Raw genomic sequence first — 18,766 nt, forward strand, 5'->3', positions numbered from 1 at the left:
CTATTTTTGCTAGTTGAAAGTATTTGCTAATAGCAGTTCTGTTGTTCAGATTTATATGCCTGTTATTTTGCACGACTAAGGCTATAGAAAATTGTAATTTCTTCTACATGATGGGCTTGAGGGTTCAAACTTGCTTGTTTTATGTTGGAATGAAATGCTTGTTTTGTTGTATGGCAACAGCAAGAAAGTAAGAACAAAAATGTATGGAAGCTGACATGTCATATTTTTTTCTAAAGATGAATCTTCTCTGAAAACAGGCAGAATGAGTTGCTTGTTTTGTGTGAGAATCACTGACTCTTCCCACACTTCATTTCCTCTAACCTTTGTCCCTGTACCCATATCAGTGCATTTAAAATATCCAGTTCCATGCTGTCTTTGTGGCTTTTGAGGTCAGAGTAGATGCTTTTGTGTTGGGTCATGATGCCTGTGGTGAGTAATTCTTTTAAGTATATACTCAATCCCTTTCTCAGTATATTCTCACATCCAAAGTATTCGACCCCATATTCTGTAAAGTGGCCGTAATGACTTGTTCTGGTGGGTATGTGCATGAAAAATTCCCATCTGTATTCCTCTGTGGCAGCAGCCAGAGCTTCCTCTTGCAGAATATAAGTGAGCTTGGAGTATATGCTCTACTCCTCTACAACTTCTGTGATGAATAAAGCTTTGAGGAAGAGCAGAGGTGCTAAATAGCTTTAAAATGATTTTCCAATCTCATCAGGTATATGCAGTCTTCAATGATTTTATTTTCAAATATGTGACTTTGCATTCCACCAGCCAGTCCCAATTAGGATTCCTTGACATTCAGTTATCTCTAGTTCAGAATACTTGTTTGGCATTTTAAAGCAAAGTATTCCTCAAGCATTAATTAATACTGTTTTTTGTTTCACTGGTGTGATGCTTGTAAATGTTTGAACTGAGTAAACATCACGTAAAATTTCAGTCTGTTAATTTACATTTTTTAATAAACTGCTTGGCTTATGGCACTTTTATGTTTGCATTGCACGAGCAGTGAGTGATTGAGTGGTACAGACATAAATGATCAGAGGAGGGGAGCTGCAGTTGTGAAGGGCAGTAGCCTCTGCTCCCTGCTGGCAAGGTGAGGCCCTGGGGAGGGCTGGCTGATTTATGGCTGCTGCCCTTCAGGAGGTGTCTGTGCTCCGGGTGCCCTTTGTGATGCCCTGGAGCTGCTGCCTGTGGGGTGTTATGGGGTGCCTCTGTGCCTCCTTAGTGGGAAAGGAGCTGTTGGAAAACTTTGTCCTGTGAGATACGAGGTCCTCAGCTCCCAGAGGAATTTTCAAGTGGCAGAGCAGGTAAAGAAGTAGACTAAATTGCTTGTATTTCTTCTGGAAATTCAGAAGACATTTTTATGGGCAGCTTACAAAACCCACTCCCATCCCTGGTAGTCATCTGTTGGGCTTACTTTAGGTAGAGTGATTAATGAAAAATAACAAATTCTCAAGATTTATTCTGGGACTTATTTCTTGTGATCTGAACGGTTTCTGTTTTCTCATGTGAGATCTGTAACGTGAGAATTAAATTAATTTTGCAGAATTGTATCTGTTAATGGTATTAGATTAAATGGCAATTGATGCTATTGTGAACAAAGTTAATTCAGAATAAAAGGAACTATCCTAATCCATAGGTGTGTAATACTCCAGTGAAGGGCTAGATAGCAAAGCCTTCCCTCTGGATACCAGAGGTAACCACAGTTACTGGTTTTAGCTATCCAGGGATCTATAGCACAATTATTTTTCTCATTATGGCCTTTTGTTTTCCTTGAAGTGATTTAAAAGCTGGTTTATTGGTAATGCAAAATTCCACTCATGTATTTGAAGGAAGAGAATCAATGTGGGGCTGTTCTTGTCTTTGTCTGGAGAATTGAGTATATACCCTTCTTGTGGCTTTTGTTCCAGAGAACAGCAAGGTTTTACACAAACACACACACACACACACGTGTATATATATATATATGAGAGATATCTTGTATGTGCCTCACCCTAAGCCTTTTATATAAATAAGAGTAGGTTGCAAAATGGAACACTTGTGTTTTTAAAATACATGTTTGACAGCTGTTTCTAAGGTCAGAGTATGAATAGCTTTGTTAGTGTTTGCTGCAAAGACCCAATTAAACTAAACATAAACCTAAGCTTTACATCTTTCCCTTCTTTCCTTAAGCTGCTTGGAAATGCAGTGGAACTCTGGAATTTTTTCCTACAAGTCTCTATTTTGATCTATAGTGTTTCTTTGTTTTTACTGGCAAGAAGTAAAAATAAAAGCAATTGGCTATTCTCTGGTACATATTTTCTGACAAAAATTTTTTTTTGACAGAAAAACCTTCATCCCATTAGATTGAACTTGCAGTTTTCCTAGTCACAAAAACCTTTGTCCAATGAGTTGCCTGTAGGGAAAAAGTAAAATCTGATTTTTTTGCAGTGAAGTATTTTGGATAATGTGCTTCTGCTACAGCTTGATGAAAGAAAAGGTTCTGCCAGAGGAATCAGAACTTTCTCTGACAGCTCCAAAAGCATTGTGGTTTTAAAAGGAGATGGACCTAGTTCAGGTTTGTTTCTGATGTTCTGGTTACTTGTGTAAAGGCAGAGGAAGTGATGGTCCTGTGGGTTTTTTCTCTCAGTGAATTTAGATTATTGTTTGTATTCTGAAGTGCTTGGATTCTGATGCTGAGATAAGGATTACTGTGACCCTTCTGTCATGTAGCAGCTGATTATTTTTTTTGTAATCTGTTAGCCTCTGAATGGTAAAATTTGGACATACTTATTCTGGCAAAGGGGGATGAGAGACTTGAGGAGAAAAATTCTCCACTCAGCAGTAATGTTTCTAAAACTAGAGCTGGTGATGAGGTAATTGGAACTCCTGCAGTGTTTTATAATCAGCCTGTAAGTTGGATTTCTGATGCTGACTTCATATTTAAATATGCTTAACCATAATAAATAACTTTACGTTGTAATTGGATGGCTAAAGAGTTTAGTAATTTTTTTTTTTTTATTGTTCATAAGATTACCTGTTGTAATGTAGCCATTGAAAAGGCAACATTGTTAAGGGCTGTTGCCCCTTTTGCCAGTGTTCAGGGGCATCTCAGGCTGCCTGGCCTTGGGCTGAGCAGGTCGGTGAGCAGGTCGGTGCATGTGGGAACTCAAAATGTCTCTCAGACATTTTTAGAGGTTCCAGGCCTTGGTCAGAAGCATTCTAGACCCTGGCAGACAACTGAAAAACAGCTGTGATTTTGAGTTTGAGCCATGGAATGAATTACCAACTTTGGAGGTGGAACTAGCAGTCACAAAAGGTTAGATAGTATAGTATAAGTAGTTACAAAGTAGAGGGGAAATTTTTTTAGTATTGTACAGGGGGGTTTTAACACTTGTACAGGGGGGGTTTTCACTTTGTACATGGGGGTCAGAAGTTCTAAGATGGAGGAAAGTGGGCTGATCCTGTTCTTCCTCCTTCTTCTTCCTTACCTCCATGTTCTTGGTGATGTTGGCACTCACAGATTGGTTTAGAGTAGAAAAACACTTGGCAACATAGGTAGTAGGTATTGGGGAATAATTGTAAACATGTTATACGTAATATATCTTATAAAAGATAGCAGCAGCCCTGGGCGGGGGGAGAGACGAAGAAGACAGCAGATAGAGAGGATGTCAGTGTGTGTGTGTGCCTCTACCCAGGCCACTGATCAAATAGCTGCAGTCCAAGAACATAATCTGTTAGATAACTAGCAATAAACTGCCTTGAGACCGAACAGCTAAGCCTGCGGAGTTTTTCTTTGGAAGCACGGGTTGGAGGAGGAATTTCACCACCACATGAGGCCCCAAAGCAAGGCTGGGGTTCTCACAGGTGCAGGCCCCGCCGCTCCCGGTGTGACTGCCCGAGCACAGCGGCCGGGGGCGCTTTGCGGGGCAGGAACATCCTGCGGGCATTGCTGTGCCCGGCTCCGAGGAGACTCGGCGGGGTGAGCCCCAGTGCCGGCGAGGAGGGGACAGCGTGGCAGCTGCCCTGACACAGGACAACGCGCCTGGGCTGGGCTGAGGTGGTCTGCTGCATAAAATTGTTGCACATTTTAAATGGCATTTTTGCTGTTCCTGATGGCTTCGACGAAAAGGTTGACTGTGGCAAATTTTACCCTTCATTTATAGCGTGTGTAAAAGGCCCTTGAATTTTGTCATGTCCTTGCATGTGCTGTGAACAGTACAGCCACAGTAATATTGTGGGAAAGTGAATAATTCTGTCTAGCTCCAGCCATGGATTTGTTCTCACCCTCATTTTAAAGCTACCTGCTTCTGAATTTTCCTCTCTGCTGTACAGATATGATTAGAAATTTGATCATATGGTAGCTTTCAATCTATGCAAAATGTAACTCCTCTTTTTATCTTTACTACTAGAATAATAATTACATATCATGGCCTACGAAAGGTAATGTGAGAAGAAATTAAGAAAGGTTATTTAAACCATATTCTGGTTTTGAATGGTTGATTTAATTGCCCACTGTTTGATCCTTGACGTGTGTAGTAGCACTCAGATCTTTATGCTGTAAAAGTTTTGCTGTCATTTCCTGATTAATTTTCTCAGACCATATTGGTACACTGTACAATTTCATATAAATATGATCTCTGTGGCATGCACCCAAAGCGTCCAGCTGAAAAGTTTAAACTGAAAGTTACAAAATACTGTTGTCCAGTTTCTGTGTCATGAAGTCATAATTGATAAGGAAAGAGAGGGAAAGGAAAAGATAAATTAGGCTACATTTTTGATAATGTAGGATTTTTTTCTAGGCTCATATAGAGGTTTATCTAAGGCTAGTGTATGTGTTGGTTGAACCTTTGGAATCCTGTCAAATACTGCTGTTAATTAATAAATCAGTCTCTCTATTCATGTGTAGCTGGTTGCTTTCTTGAGCCAACACAGCCAGTAGTGTAGCAGTACAGTCAGCTCAGAGCTGCTCCAGTTTAAATTAGTTTTATTTGGAGGAGATGCTTCCCTGCATTGAACTGTAGGGCTGGTAGGGTTTAGGGTTTAACAGCAGTTTCGTTTTTGCATTTGGGTAGACACAATTAAAAAATGAAAATAGGGTATATGTTCCAGCCACTTGAAAACAAAATTACATTGTTTCTGTTGCCTTGAATATAGTTAAATGTGTCTCAATAAACATGGAGCTCTGCAGTGGGGCTGAAACTAAGGGGATTGTGATTTTGGAACAGGGGTATGGGAGGGTTGCCCCTGAGAAATGGGACTGAAAGACTTGTGTAGGTTCCCATCTGCTCTCAGTGAGTTTTAGGGGAGCTGTTTTGTTTTCTTGCTTGCTGGAGCTGATTAAAAGCCATTGTAAATTCACTGATGTTACTTTTTCTTTAGGATGTGGGTCAGCATCATCAGAAAGAGTTACTGTCTAAAGCATATGGGTTAAATTAAAAAAGTGTATGTTCTCCTGGCTTCCTGTGTTTGAGTTCTGTTTATATGTTGTTAAGGTTGGTGTCCAGCTGCCTCTCTGCAGTTTGAAAGTGAGCTTGGGCCAGATGTGAGCAGACAGATCAGGACCTGGTGAGAAGGTCACAATGGGCATAATTGCTTAGGCTTTGTTTTTTGAAAACCATAATTTAGGATTTTTGACCGATTAATATTGTGCAACATGAAGCAGAACTTAATTTCCCTCTTAGATGATAGCTACATGAAGCAATTTATGTTGTATGTTTAGAAGCTGTGCTTAAACAGCTTCCTGGGCAGTGAAGAGCATAATTTTCAAATCAGTTGAATTTTCAGGTTTCTTGTGATACATATACATAAAGTTCCAGCTCTTATGTAGTTTCTTTTCTATGTGTGTAGATTCTTATTCATGTGTGAGGAGGTATTGTTTGCACCTTCATCTCCTCCTGGCATTATATTATTTGTCTTTCTTTTCCTGTCAGAGATGCTGGTATTTGAAAAAAACCCATAATATGGAGTTGTGACTCATAGAACTGCAGATGTTGCTTGGAAGGGACATCTGGAGGGAGGTCATCTTAGTCCAGCCTCCCACTCAGAGCAAGACTGTTGCCATCATTAGTTGAGGTCAGTTACAGCTTCTAGCATTTAAAGTCTGCCAGGATGGACTCCACCTCTCTGGGAACACTTCCTGGTGTCCAACGTGAACCTGCAAAGCCAATATAGCTGGGGAGAATTTGGTTCTGTTATCTCTGCCACTTCCACCCAGTACCTTTAGGCTCTGTTAAACTGGCCCTCTGCCAGACTGAGCAAGCCCCTTTCCCTCACCATCCCTTACAGACCAGCTGCTTTAGATCCCTGAGCATCCTGAGAGCCCTTTGCTGGTCAGTCTTCAGCTGTGCCACAGCTCTAAGGCAGAGCCCCCAAAACTGTTCTCAATCCTTGGTTTGTAGAGGCAGAGGAATTCAGTTTCTTCACTCCCGGATGAACCTTTTCTGTAAACAAGAAAAGGTGTTCCTCTGCTAGAGACCCATGTCTGAACCACCTAGGAGTACTCTGCTTAGCTTTAATTATTTTCCAGAGAGTCAGGATGATGGGATGCTTAAGGATCTCAAGAGTTGCAAAAGCAGAAGAGAAAAGGATGAATGTCATCCATGTTGTACTTGTGATAGAGATCTGCAAAATCCATAAGATGCAAGAAACAGTGACCTCTGTTTGTAGAAAATATTTACCTTTGAAACTGGGGAGGGATACAGGAAAACACATCTAATATTCAAAGCATGGAGCAGGATTTTATTCTCAGATCACTTGGATTTCAGTGCTGGGTAGAAGGCACACCAGCCCAGGAGAAAGCAGTACGAGGTGATAGCTCCTCAGTCCCTCACTCCCAGAGCCCAAATGTTCTGGATGAAAGGGACAGCAGTAATTGAGTGGAGTATCTGCTGCTCATCAAAGGGGACTCTGGAATTGAAGGAACAGGAATTTAAGTAGTATGGCCCTTCAAAGTGGCCTGAACTGGCAACATATAATTGTAGAGTGAGTTTATTAAGGCTTTTTGATTTTGTTTGGTTTTTTTTCACTAACATACAACAGTTTTGTATTTTAGTAAAGAAGGGGATAAATTAATTAAGCTTTGGATTTCATCTCTCACATTAAATTCCCATGACAGGCCACAAGGTTACAAATGGAAGTACTTCTAATCTGGGGGTAGTTTGTATTCAATGAGAAATATGCAGTCCTTAAACCATTTGTTTCAGCAACTGTTCTATGGGATTGAAGATAAAATACTCTAAATAGCTGTGTTCTCAACTGCACATACAGATTAATTGTGAAAATCTGGACAAGAAATTATTCGTACAATCTTAATTTGGAACTTCTGGGGGGACTTGGTTTCAGTTTTCTTCTGGAGTCAACACAAACCTCTGGTGAAGGGTGCACCATGAGGAATAATCAGGCAGGTACACTGGAAGAGCAGGATCTACCTACCTGTGTGCTGAGTAAATGAGGGTTTGTCTTGAGGGATAAAATAGAACTGCAGGGATTTCCAGCAACACTGTGGCAGTGGCACAGGGCTCAGTTAAAATGGAGACTCAGGATTGAAGTGTCATTTATGGCCTTTGTTCTCTGTCCTCAAGCACATCTGCCCACAGGATCTGTCCTGAAGCCAATCAGCAGGACTGACCAATTGGTTCATGAGATAAAAAATTCCTGGTGTGTTAGGATGTTTGAATTGAAGGACTGCTGAAGGGAAACAATGACGTAGTTAACATTTTTTACTTATGTTTTTTTTCCCCAGAGGTATGGAGAACTTGGTAGCTGGCTCCAATCTTCCTCCACTTTTTACAGATGAGGATGGATCTAAGGAAGGTACTGAAATTAATGTAACTGGGTAAGTAACTCCTTTTTCACCTTCAGCTGGTAGATACTACCTCTGTACTTGTCAGGGAAGTTTCAGTGGGAGGAGGGCATTCTAAGTAATTTTTAAAAAGAGAAATAAACCCGACAATTCAATTCTGCAATGTTCCCTTGGCCTTGATAGAAGATCACAGGACTCTGTTTAGGAGAAACCAGAACTCTTGTGAACTGATGGAAGTTTTCACAAACTGTTCTTTAATATCTCTTAGCTTTAAAAGGTAAATCCCTTAGGATTTCAGCCTTAAGACAAGTGACATTATGGGGACAGAGAGGGAGGAAGTATCTGTTGGCCATAGTGGTCTCTGCTAGGTAAATGATTTCAATTAAAGTTACACTGTTCATCAGTGATCTCTGAAACTGATCACTGAGGCTGATATCTCATTTTTGTTAGTTCGACTCTGCTTTTACAAACTGCAACAATGGCCTCTTAAAATCACATTGCCAAGAGAAGTTTTCTTTTAAGAATGCATGGAATTTTTGCTGTGTTTTGATAATTGAAACTTCTTTTCCATTTTGCAAAGCGCCAAACAGTAAAATTCAGACTTTGCAGTCAGGTAAAGCCCTGTAGAAATGAATGTGAACTTTTTCACTCTAAATGGATCTGAATTTTGATTTACTTATCTGGGACTTCAAACTTGTTGGTGCCAAATTAGGTCCATGTTCAAATTAGGCTTGTGTTTAAGAGGTATTAATGTTTTGGCTGAGCATCCATCAGTGTTTGCTGTAAATGGCTGCATCACATGAATTTTTTCCTGTGGTTATAGTTTAAAGAGCTTCTCTGCTAAAGGGGAATGGCGAGGAAAACTGAAATACTCTTCAAACCCTAACAGTGAATCCTGAGCTGTGTTATTCCTATTCTTTTTGACACATACCAAATATAATTAAGCTAAGGGAGGGTGTCTGCTCTGTTCCCTTGGTCCCTCTCTAATTGTCAGTAATGTGAGCTCAATCTGGTGTCTCAAAGTCAGCGATGGATCTCTGCAGCCCTTTTGTCTTTACCAGTAATTATGTCACAATTGCTGATTGTAGTGAGCAGTGAAAATATGCTGCTCTCTGAAGACAGATATTCCCATGGGCATTCAAGTAACAATTCTGTTAATACATATAAAATTTTATAGCTGTATTCTACATTAATAGGAACAGTTATTTTGAATATTTAAAATTTGCCATAGACATGAGTAGCTTTAGACTGGAATAAATGAGCAAAGGAGACTTGAAACATACCCTGCTGTTAAAGGAATTTTCATGAATGTAACTGGGTAAGGCCAAGTATTCTTTAGTCTCAAGAAGAGTTTAGAATCTGAGACTGGGTCCAAAAATCTTATATTTATTTGCCTACTGAGCACAGTGCTGAGAGTGTCCAGGGAGTTGTTGCCCCAGAATGTGTGTTCATCGCTGTCAGTCTACCTTCAGAAGTATTTCTGCAAGTTTGCTCTTCTTTTTTTTTGCCTGCAGACATCTTGCCCTTTTTTGGAGTAAGGTAGATTGATACAGCTCTTGCAGCAAAATTAAATTATGGCCATTCTGGGACCTAGTCATGTTTGTGTTTAAATACCCATGTGTATGAACAGGAGAGTGTGTGGAATGAAGTTCAATCCAAGATCATACCCAGTCACAGATCTCTACATGTATTTGTGGAGAAATAGATTAAACACATCCAGAAAGGTGTATCTTGGTTGATGAGGAAACTTTTAATTTCGAATTCCTTGTGGTACTTTTGAAGAAGGATAGGTTCACACTGTCTGGTTTCTGATGGCAAAAGTACACTTGCCTGCAAGTTGTTTGTGTGATCAAATGCTTCACTAAAAATGAAACAAAATATCACTTTAAAAAATCAAACTGGTTCTGAAACTCCATAGGAACTGTGGTAGTTACAGTGGTTGCTTGGATGGAACAGCCAGTTCTTCAAAAATTGCTTCTAAATCCAATTTTTTCTTGCTAGTGTGAGAATGAATATATTTGCAACATTTTTGCATGTTTTAGAAGATTAGGGAGGAAGTGATTTAGGAATGATGATTAAATTTTTTTTCTTCACTTCTGTGCTTTTTCAGATTAGCTAATTCGGAGAGTTCATTCAGTGGTGGAACTTCACAGCCTGTGAATAACCCAGATTTGGTGGAAGACTTGTCACAGGCTCAGCAGCAGCAAAATGAGACTTCTAATGCTGCTGAAACCACTGAGCAGAAGCCTGAGGAGGAGGTGAGATGAAATAATAGTAACTTTTCAATGAAGCAAAGGCATGGAATTTTGTCATTATATTGTCTTACCAGCTCAGATTTTATTTTTAATAGGATCACAAATTTTTATCTGTTTGCCATGTTCATCTTCTGATTCCCTAATTTTCTCCTGCGTTGCACAGCTGCACACAGATAACTGGCAGTTGAGATGTGCAGAGAGCAGCACATGGGTCTCAGCTTAGCCAGAGGGGCCCACAAACCAGTGCTGCATTTAGGACTGAATGTTCAACTGCCACAACTTATCTTCTGTCTTGTGAGCCAGCAAAGTGAGGCCTTTGTAATGTTCTGGTGCTAAAACCATTATGTTCTTATTGCTTTAGGCTATACCTTGTGTACCGTCCAACACTGATTTTTGGTGACTAAATCATGAAGGATCTGAAGTAGAACTAGGAAGTAGTTTTGGGGTTTTCTGGTTTGTTTGGTTTTTTGGTTTTTTTTGGTTTTTTTTAATAGATGTATTTGACATTCTTCCTTGTAGTTTGTTTTCAGCTGTGAGGTCCTTTTTTAATTAAGTAATAAAATCCCAGGAGGGAAGCAAAAAGTAACATTATGGCAGGAACATGTTGATCTGGGGAAAGATTAGAAGTACTACAAATAGTTTTATGTACGTAGCATTAGAAAATAGTGTTGTCCAGAGCTTGCTGAAGAAGTAGTCTGAAGCCAAGAGAATGAGTGATAATGATGTTATTCCTGTGAACTCACAGTGTGCCCCAGACACATCTTACAGTATTCCCTTCTTTGGAGTTTGTTTGTTGCTCCATTGGAGGTGGTTACTGGGAAAGACAATCTACTGAATAGATGAGAGTAGAAAAGCCTGTATGTTGTCTTTACACCCACATTTTGGGCACATTTTGCATGAAGGACAAAGATCTGGAAGGTGCAAAATAACTAGTTATCAATTATTAACTAGTACAGAAAATCTCTCCAAAAAACCTATTGAAGTAAATGACTTGCAGGGGAGGCTGTGTGAGGGTGAGAATAACTAAAACCAAGCAAACAAGTAATAAAAAATATTTGCAGTTGCATTGGTTGAGTTGATCATGTTGTGGATTATCAGTCCCTGTGATTTTACAGTCAGAAGTTGATGCCAATGTTATTTTGTTGTCCCTGTGGACTAGGAGAAACTGTAAGCTGCTTTTCACAATGAGACTTGTTTGGCTTTGTTTAGACAAAAGTCAGGATAGCTCTAAAGTAGGGTTTGAAACCTGCATCCATGGAGAGGTTGCAGCCATGTACTCCTGATGAGGTAGTTTATTCCTCCCAGAGGTGGTTATTTTCACTCAGCCTGAATTATCTTCCGTTTTCATCTTGCAGCAGCAAAGAACCAAACGAGGAGGCTGGGCCAAAGGGAGAAAAAGGAAGAAACCCCTCCGGGACAGCAATGCCCCCAAATCCCCCCTCACCGGCTACGTGCGGTTCATGAACGAGCGCAGGGAGCAGCTGCGGGCGAAGCGGCCGGAGGTGCCTTTCCCAGAGATCACCAGGATGCTGGGCAATGAGTGGAGCAAGCTGCCCCCTGAGGAGAAACGGGTACCACTGCACTTCCTTGTCCTTGCTGCATGGCTTTGCTGCTACCTGGGAATGTTGTTTCGTGAGGAAGGTGACACAGGCTGTTGGTTGAAATTGTGTTTAGGAGGATATTTCAAAATGAGGCCACAGGTTCACATGATGAGCCCTGGCTGGGCCATGACATCTCCTCTGGGGTGACTTGAGGAGAACTGTATCCTCTAGGTAATGCAAGAATACATCCAGAATGGGGGTATTGCTCTAATGACGCATCCCACAGTTCGTGGGATCCATCTGGATGTAACTCTGCTCTACCAGTTCAGATACATCTGAAACTTGTAAGGCCAAAGTCTTGGGATGTAATGTTTCCTAATTGGGAGTCCTTGTAGCCTTCTGCACTGACAAGTGAATGAAGCTAAAGGCCATGTTTGGGCTGTTTCTTAGGGCTTTCTGGAGTGGACCTTGTTAACTGGTTAATTGCTAATGGATGTCTTACTGTCCACACCTGGTTGCCAGTTGGAGATTACTGCAAAGCAGTTTTTAAATCACAATGCTAATGAATGGTCTCATATGAATTTAATCTTCATATTTGAACTTTGAAATATACTTTAAGGGTGTAATGAAAATTGAGATGACACAAAAACACCAAGATTTCCTTCTGTTGTTTTTTGCTAAGCTTGTAGAATACCACTTACAGAAATGATATGAAATGGTGCCTAAACACTGGGATTGAACCATAATAGAAAATACATGGCAAGGCAAAGCAGTTGGTTTGATAGAAGGGATAGTGAGAATGATGTTGCTTAGAGAAAAGTCAGGATTGCTCCTATGTAACATTAGAAACTTACATCCATGGAGAGGATGTCTTGCAGTGATGAAAATATCTGCTGGAAGAGAAGGGGAAAAAGACATCTGTCCCTCTGTCCCCTGCACTTTAACATATTCTTATCATGTCTCAGGCAGATTTTTAACCTGAAAAAGGAAATTGAGTTCAAATCTCTATTCTGTATGCTGCTTTTTAAATTCCATGGGAATCTGTCCCTGAGTAAAGCTGTAAGTTTCTAGCTCAGAGCAGCTCAAGAGAAGACTGCTGAGCCCTTTCAGCAACACATAGCTGGAGGTGGAAAAAAAGAATTAATATCTTACAGACAAATAGCATGTCCAAAAGCAATGCCAACCCAAAAGCATCACCAAATTTGCACCTCAATCCAGAATGTTACCACTGTCATCAGCAGGGTCAAAATTGTGTTGCAAATGTATGGAAATCATAATTTATATGTATTGTCATGATGACTTAAAAGAGAATACCAGGTGACTAAGGTTCACTGATTTAATTCTTACATTCATTGAATTTCAAACTCATTTGGAGAAAAAATTGGGAAGGCAACTTTTTTTCTTGAAAGGATCCCATTAGTAAGCATTGTGACCATTCATTAAATGTTTTTCAGTTCATCAATTCCCTTAGAGAATTTTCCACCTAAGCTCATTCTGTCATGCAGATGTGTGAAATACCTTCAGGTTAATAAAAAAATGTTTCTGTTAACCAAAATGCAGATGGATTATATAAATTTAAAAAAGTTTTCTAATAGCCAAAATGCAGATAGATTACATAAATTAAAACCAGGTTCTTTTATCTTTACACTGCTCTTTGCAATAGCCATGATGTTTTGTTCACTTCTCAGATGTGCCAAGTGTGTGGTGGTGATTTTTGTCTGTGGGGCATGAAAACAAGTGTGTATTTGGAACTCCACTGTTATGGGTCTGAACCATAAAGCATCATCTGATCTATCATCTGATAAGATGTTATTGTTTGGCAGCACTTCCTCCGGGCCACAGAACAGGAATTCTGAAGTGTCTGGTGTGTAACATGTCAGTAATGCTCAGCTGGGTAGAGTAGCTTAGTAGCAAGTTACTCCTAGGCTTACCAAAAAAAATTAAGAGAATAGTTATTATAAGAGAATACAGTAATTTTATCCAGAGATCTGATGTCTTTGCACCTCATTGTTTCTTCACTCCTCTCCTGTTTTCATAGGTGAAATACTTCAGCACTTTATTTGACAAGTTGTTTTTCTTCCCTTCCTCCTGAAGAGGAGGAAACTCCCTGAAACCCCCTTGGACTTTTTTGTTTCAGCGATACCTTGATGAAGCAGACAGAGATAAGGAGCGTTACATGCGGGAGCTGGAGCAGTATCAGAAGACTGAAGCCTACAAAGTCTTTAGCAGGAAAGCACAGGACAGACAAAAAGGCAAATCACACAGACAAGGTATTGAACGGGACAAAAGTGTGTGCCTAGCTAGAACAATAGAAGATTCCCAGTCAGTCATGTAGCCTGACACTCTTTTAAAGCCTTGGATTTAAAGGCTGGTTAAAAATGTGTACCACAGAAAGAAGTATTTACCTCAGCTGTGTGTAAAGGGAATTAGACTTAGGTGAATTTAACTGTGTCTAGATTGTGTTGGAGGATATGCTTTAAGAGCATCAAAGTTAGACACAGCTTCTCTTTGACTTTGTAGGAGAGCTGCACAAGTCTGTCTAGAATTGTTGTGTAATTAGGGTTGTGTAACTGCCTTAATTCTTTGCTTCTTATTTTCTTAAATTTTGTTTATTTTGAGAGACTTCTTCCTTGTTTGTTTTTTTTTTTCAGATGGAGCAAGACAGCCAGCTCATGATCATGAGGTAAACCTCGTAATTCTACATTTACATCAGTGGGGAGACTTTCAAGTGAAAAAAACTTGTAGTGGAGTCAAAACCAAGTTTATCAGAACTTGAGTGTGAATTCTTCCTAATGCAGGGTTTGAAAAGTTAGAAACGACTGAGTATTCTTACATTCATTGGTATGACAAGACTAAATTGGATAAGTCTGGGGTAGGTACAAATGATAGGTGGAATGGAGCATAGGATACACAATACATAGGTCTGTTTTGTAATGCAATGTTAAGAATTAAAAAATAATGTGAGACCTCAATAAACCTGCCAAATTAGCACCTTTGAGTGGCTGTTTTCAAGTACTATTTTCTTGCAGTAACACAAATGCTTGTGGCTTCCTTGAGAAGAAATGGGTAAAGCAACCAAATTGGAAAAACTCTGGCTTAAACCTCCTCCTAACCTCCCTTGCCCTCTGCATATGTAAATATTGGAAAAGAGTGATAATGTCTGGAGGTAGAGCTCATCAACTACAGCACAGGCATCTTACCACAAATCTTGTGTGTCCTGGCTGTCTGTGGTTTCTCTCTCCTTGAAACACTGCAGCTTTCTCCAGTTGTATTACCTAGGGCCACAGTGCTTCTGAAATGGTTATCAATAAATTGCAAACAAAGAGCAATGAAAAAAATCTTGATTATACACAGCCTCTTCACTTGTAAGCAGTAGGGCTTTCTGAAAGATCTGTTTTACTTTGTGAGGCTTTTTGCCTTGGGAAAGCAATCCAGTTTGCTTCTAATGTGTTCATTACAATAGTGACAAGGCTCAGCGCTGCTGAGAGGCAGCTACTGGTCTTGAAGGAAAGTACGTTTCACTTTCAGGAAAATGATTTGGTAGCATGTTTTTAATGTGCCTTTTATTAACTCCTAAAGGAAGTGCTTGCAGTGAGATTATCTATTATTTGGAAGTACGTGGTCCCCAAGTTTTCTGATTCTACAGTCACTGAATCCAAGTTTGTCTTTAATTGTACAAAAACTAAAGGCTTCAAGTTCTAGGTTGACATTTACATTATACATGTGACAAACTACAGATTTGGAGTCTTCCCTTTTACACTTCTAATTCAAGCTATCATTGCTGATCTTTTACGTTATAAATGCAGTTAAAAAACAAGTTCCCCTCACCCTGTAGGATGTTTAAGCTTCATCAGATACAGCTGAACATCAATGTGTCAGTCAGACATTCCACTCTGAACTGTGCCTTTGACTACTTGGTGGTTTTCACCTTTATATTTATAAAATCCCACATGCTTATCACCTGATGTGTTTTTGCATCTTTTGTGCAGGGAAGTGAAGTATTATAATCCTGTATAGCTAAGGAATAAGCAGAAAAAAATTAGATGGCTTTTAGAAGTGTCTGCTCAAGTTGTTACTGGAAGTGAAGCTAAAGCTCTTTGTTATCTTGCTGCTTTCTCCTGTCCACACTGACTTTTGTTGCTGTGTTTGTGATTAGCAGGTACAAGCTGATGAAATTATTTCTTGAGAATATAAGAAAATAAGGTCAAAGAAAGCTTTTTTCTTTCCCTTCTGCCACTTTAGTGTTTATGATGTAGTTTCTGTAAGTTGATGTTGAAGATATTTTCAACATTGTACATAGAGTTGACCTCTAAAGAGTTTCATGACGGGCAATTCAAATACTGATTATAATAAAATATAACTGAAGGATGAGAGAGAACTTATAATAGATACTGCCTTGAAAAACATGCACACACTGTCCCCGGAGCTCATCTATGGGCATGAAATAGAACATTTTTCTTCCTTCAAATTCTAATTTCATAAATATCACATACAGCAATATACACTGGAACTATTGTCATCAGCAGTGACTAAACTCTTGGATAATTGTTCTCCATTGTTCTGTTATTGTTTATTTGCTCAAGCTGCTTGATTCAAAGTGGATCTGGCATCATGAACTCAGTTTCATTTGTTACTGGAAAGCTTTCAAAGGTTTGTGCACACAGGTTGAGGAGAGCAGGGTGGTACCTACCTCGTGGTACCTACTCTGAGAACATTTAATGGAGTAGTACATTTATTATATCTGTTCCTTCCACTGTTTGCAGCCTGACCATGGCAGCAAAGGTGAGCTTAAACCCCCCCAAAATCTCAGCTGTCTCATTACCATACTTCACTGCATCACTAAGAACCTCAAGCCTGATTCATTGCAGAATCTTCAAAGTTCAACCTCAGTTTTAATAACCAGATGAGACTGTTGACTCTTGAAGCATCTCAGTCTTATTTAAGGTAAATGATAGAAAGAATTTTGATTCTCGTTTGGTTTGAGAGATGCCTAAATGATATGTGAACTCAACAGACTGGGTCCTTTCCAATAGGAGGGAATCAAAGCCTTAGGATTTTAATCTTCAGTGAACCTCAGTGTGGCTTAAGTACTTCAGGGTTCTCAAGAGGATTTTTTATGTGCTGGGTAATGTATTTTGTAATGGGAGAGTACTGATGGTTTTAATGATCACTCATCTGCTTAGTAGAATTTCTTGCCTTTTGGAAGCTGGACAGTTACATTTTTAGTTTTTACCTGAAGAACCTGTATCCTAGGGCTGCAAAGAGAATATCTTCTTCTATTGGCAGTACTGTCACCTCCACCATCTATTCTGTAGGAGCCTGTGATGATCCAAGCCAGTGGCTCTTTGCACACAGATAATAACTGTGAGCATGAATTAGAATGTTTAAGATGGATGTTTTTTCTAAGTGTTCTAACCAAGCTTCATAACTGCCAACATTTCTTAGTGCACATTAATGTTGAGATCTTAGATTTTGGGGTGAAATTACTTCTTAGCCATCTAGCCATTTTGTCTAGTGTTCAGACAAAACAAATGCATTATTCACACTTCTGTGTGTGACTTCTCTTTCTAAGTATACTCTTGAGACATTTGCCCTGTAGCAGCACTTACAAAATCTTCAGTGAAAAGCACTTGTGATCATGAACCCCAAATAAACCCTACTGTGCCTCACAGAGTTGCCCTTTCCCTCCAGTCTTCCCTGTTTCTCATGTGTCTCCAGCTGATTCAGGCCAAGCAAAGTTTGAATTCTCACTCAGTAAATGCAAAGCTCCTTAACTGTAATTGTGCCACACAGTAAAAGCTAGCTTATCTTTAAAAACAATCAATGGACAGTCTGTCTCCTGAGGGAAAAACAGAGTAGTTCAATCTAGTCTTGTCTGTCTTGGTTGGCTGTCAGATGGCATTCAGGGAAGCCCATGTACCCCTCGTGTGGCAGACACCACTGTGGCACTCTGAATTCAGGGGCCAGAATTCCCTTACCAGCTGTCAGACACTGAGGTTGTCTGCTGGAGGACACCAGTCATGTGTAACACTGCAATTCTGGATGATGAGTTTGTGGCACATTATCAGCCATGGTGTTTGAGAGTTCTGAAAGGCTTTTGTTCTCCACGGGCACTTTCCTGCTTAACTTTATTTCTGTGCTAAGTTACAGGTTGATCATAGTTGCTGCAGTTTATCAAATCAAATTTGTGTTGGCTTTGTCCATAATGATTCAGATGCTAAAACAAGCATTAATTCCTCTTGATTTAGAAATGATGACTGATGTATGTTATAGTATGGGGGTTTTGCCTTGAGTCAAATCACATTTTGTACAGTTTTTTGACTAAATTGTAGAACATTTCCTGATTTAAATGTGTTTTTTGTTTTATCGCTTTGGTGTTGGAGGCCAAGAGCCATTACTTATTGTAATTACTTATTGTAATTACTTATTGTGCATTTTGCTCACCCTGTCTCCTGTTTGTTGATATTCCTGTAAAGACTATTGCAGAATATGTCAGTTGGTTGATGGTGGAAAATATAAATGCTTTCTGATAGTTTTTAAAACTGAATTATTCTCATATATAATGGCATTAGGATGAAAGAGTGTATTTTAGTATGTTGTGTGTTATTTCTTAATGATGATGTTTGATTAAACCTATATCTTGAAAATCTAAGACATATCCTTTGGCCTTTCTTGGTAGGAGCTGGAAGTGTCTTTAATCCATTCAGCTTTTAGCTGCCTCAGGTTTTGGTTTCCTTGGCCTTTTATTCTCAAAATGATCAAAACAGTTAAATGAATTCCTGAAAACAAACTGTTTAGCTACATTATTACTCTTTTCTGTTGTAGAAAGAAGCAGACACAAAGGAGAGGTCTGTCTTTGATATCCCAATCTTCACAGAAGAGTTCCTGAATCATAGTAAAGGTAATTTTAACTTTTCCAGGACACTTTCCTCCTTGCTTTTCCAAAATTCTTGGCAAATGCTGGCCTGCTGAAGAGTCCTTGCACTCTTCTATCCCAGCACATGTAAAGACTTGGGTATAGTTTCTGCTATTTACCTCTGTATATACAGAATGGCTGAAAAGCAGTTTTTCCTGGCATTGTCTTCCCAAATTAGACTTTTTTTAGAATGTTTCTGATGTTTATTCCAGCCAGTTCAAGCTGTGTCTACTGTTCTATAGAATTAAGAAATATCCGAGATGTATCC

General features: G+C 39.5%; 1 protein-coding gene across 5 annotated transcripts in view; it reads left to right on the forward strand.

The window, feature by feature from the left end:
• Positions 1–18,766, forward strand: part of HMG20A (high mobility group 20A) — a 38,947-nt gene that overhangs the window by 13,572 nt on the left and 6,609 nt on the right. For 4 of the 5 annotated variants that reach the window (XM_031505766.3, XM_031505767.3, XM_085588466.1 and 1 more), the window contains 6 exons: positions 7,727–7,819; positions 9,897–10,044; positions 11,397–11,612; positions 13,720–13,852; positions 14,234–14,265; positions 18,408–18,483. In XM_031505766.3, the coding sequence (XP_031361626.1) occupies positions 7,731–7,819; positions 9,897–10,044; positions 11,397–11,612; positions 13,720–13,852; positions 14,234–14,265; positions 18,408–18,483 (694 nt within the window). In that variant the 5' untranslated portion in view covers positions 7,727–7,730. Of the gene's footprint in view, positions 1–5,915; positions 6,058–7,726; positions 7,820–9,896; positions 10,045–11,396; positions 11,613–13,719; positions 13,853–14,233; positions 14,266–18,407; positions 18,484–18,766 lie in introns of those variants that run through there. The other variant, XM_085588467.1, reaches the window with a different exon arrangement.

The sequence above is a fragment of the Lonchura striata genome, chromosome 10, assembly GCF_050655825.1.
Source record: "Lonchura striata isolate lonStrDom1 chromosome 10, ASM5065582v1, whole genome shotgun sequence".
In the NCBI taxonomy this organism is placed as follows: Eukaryota; Metazoa; Chordata; class Aves; order Passeriformes; family Estrildidae; genus Lonchura; species Lonchura striata.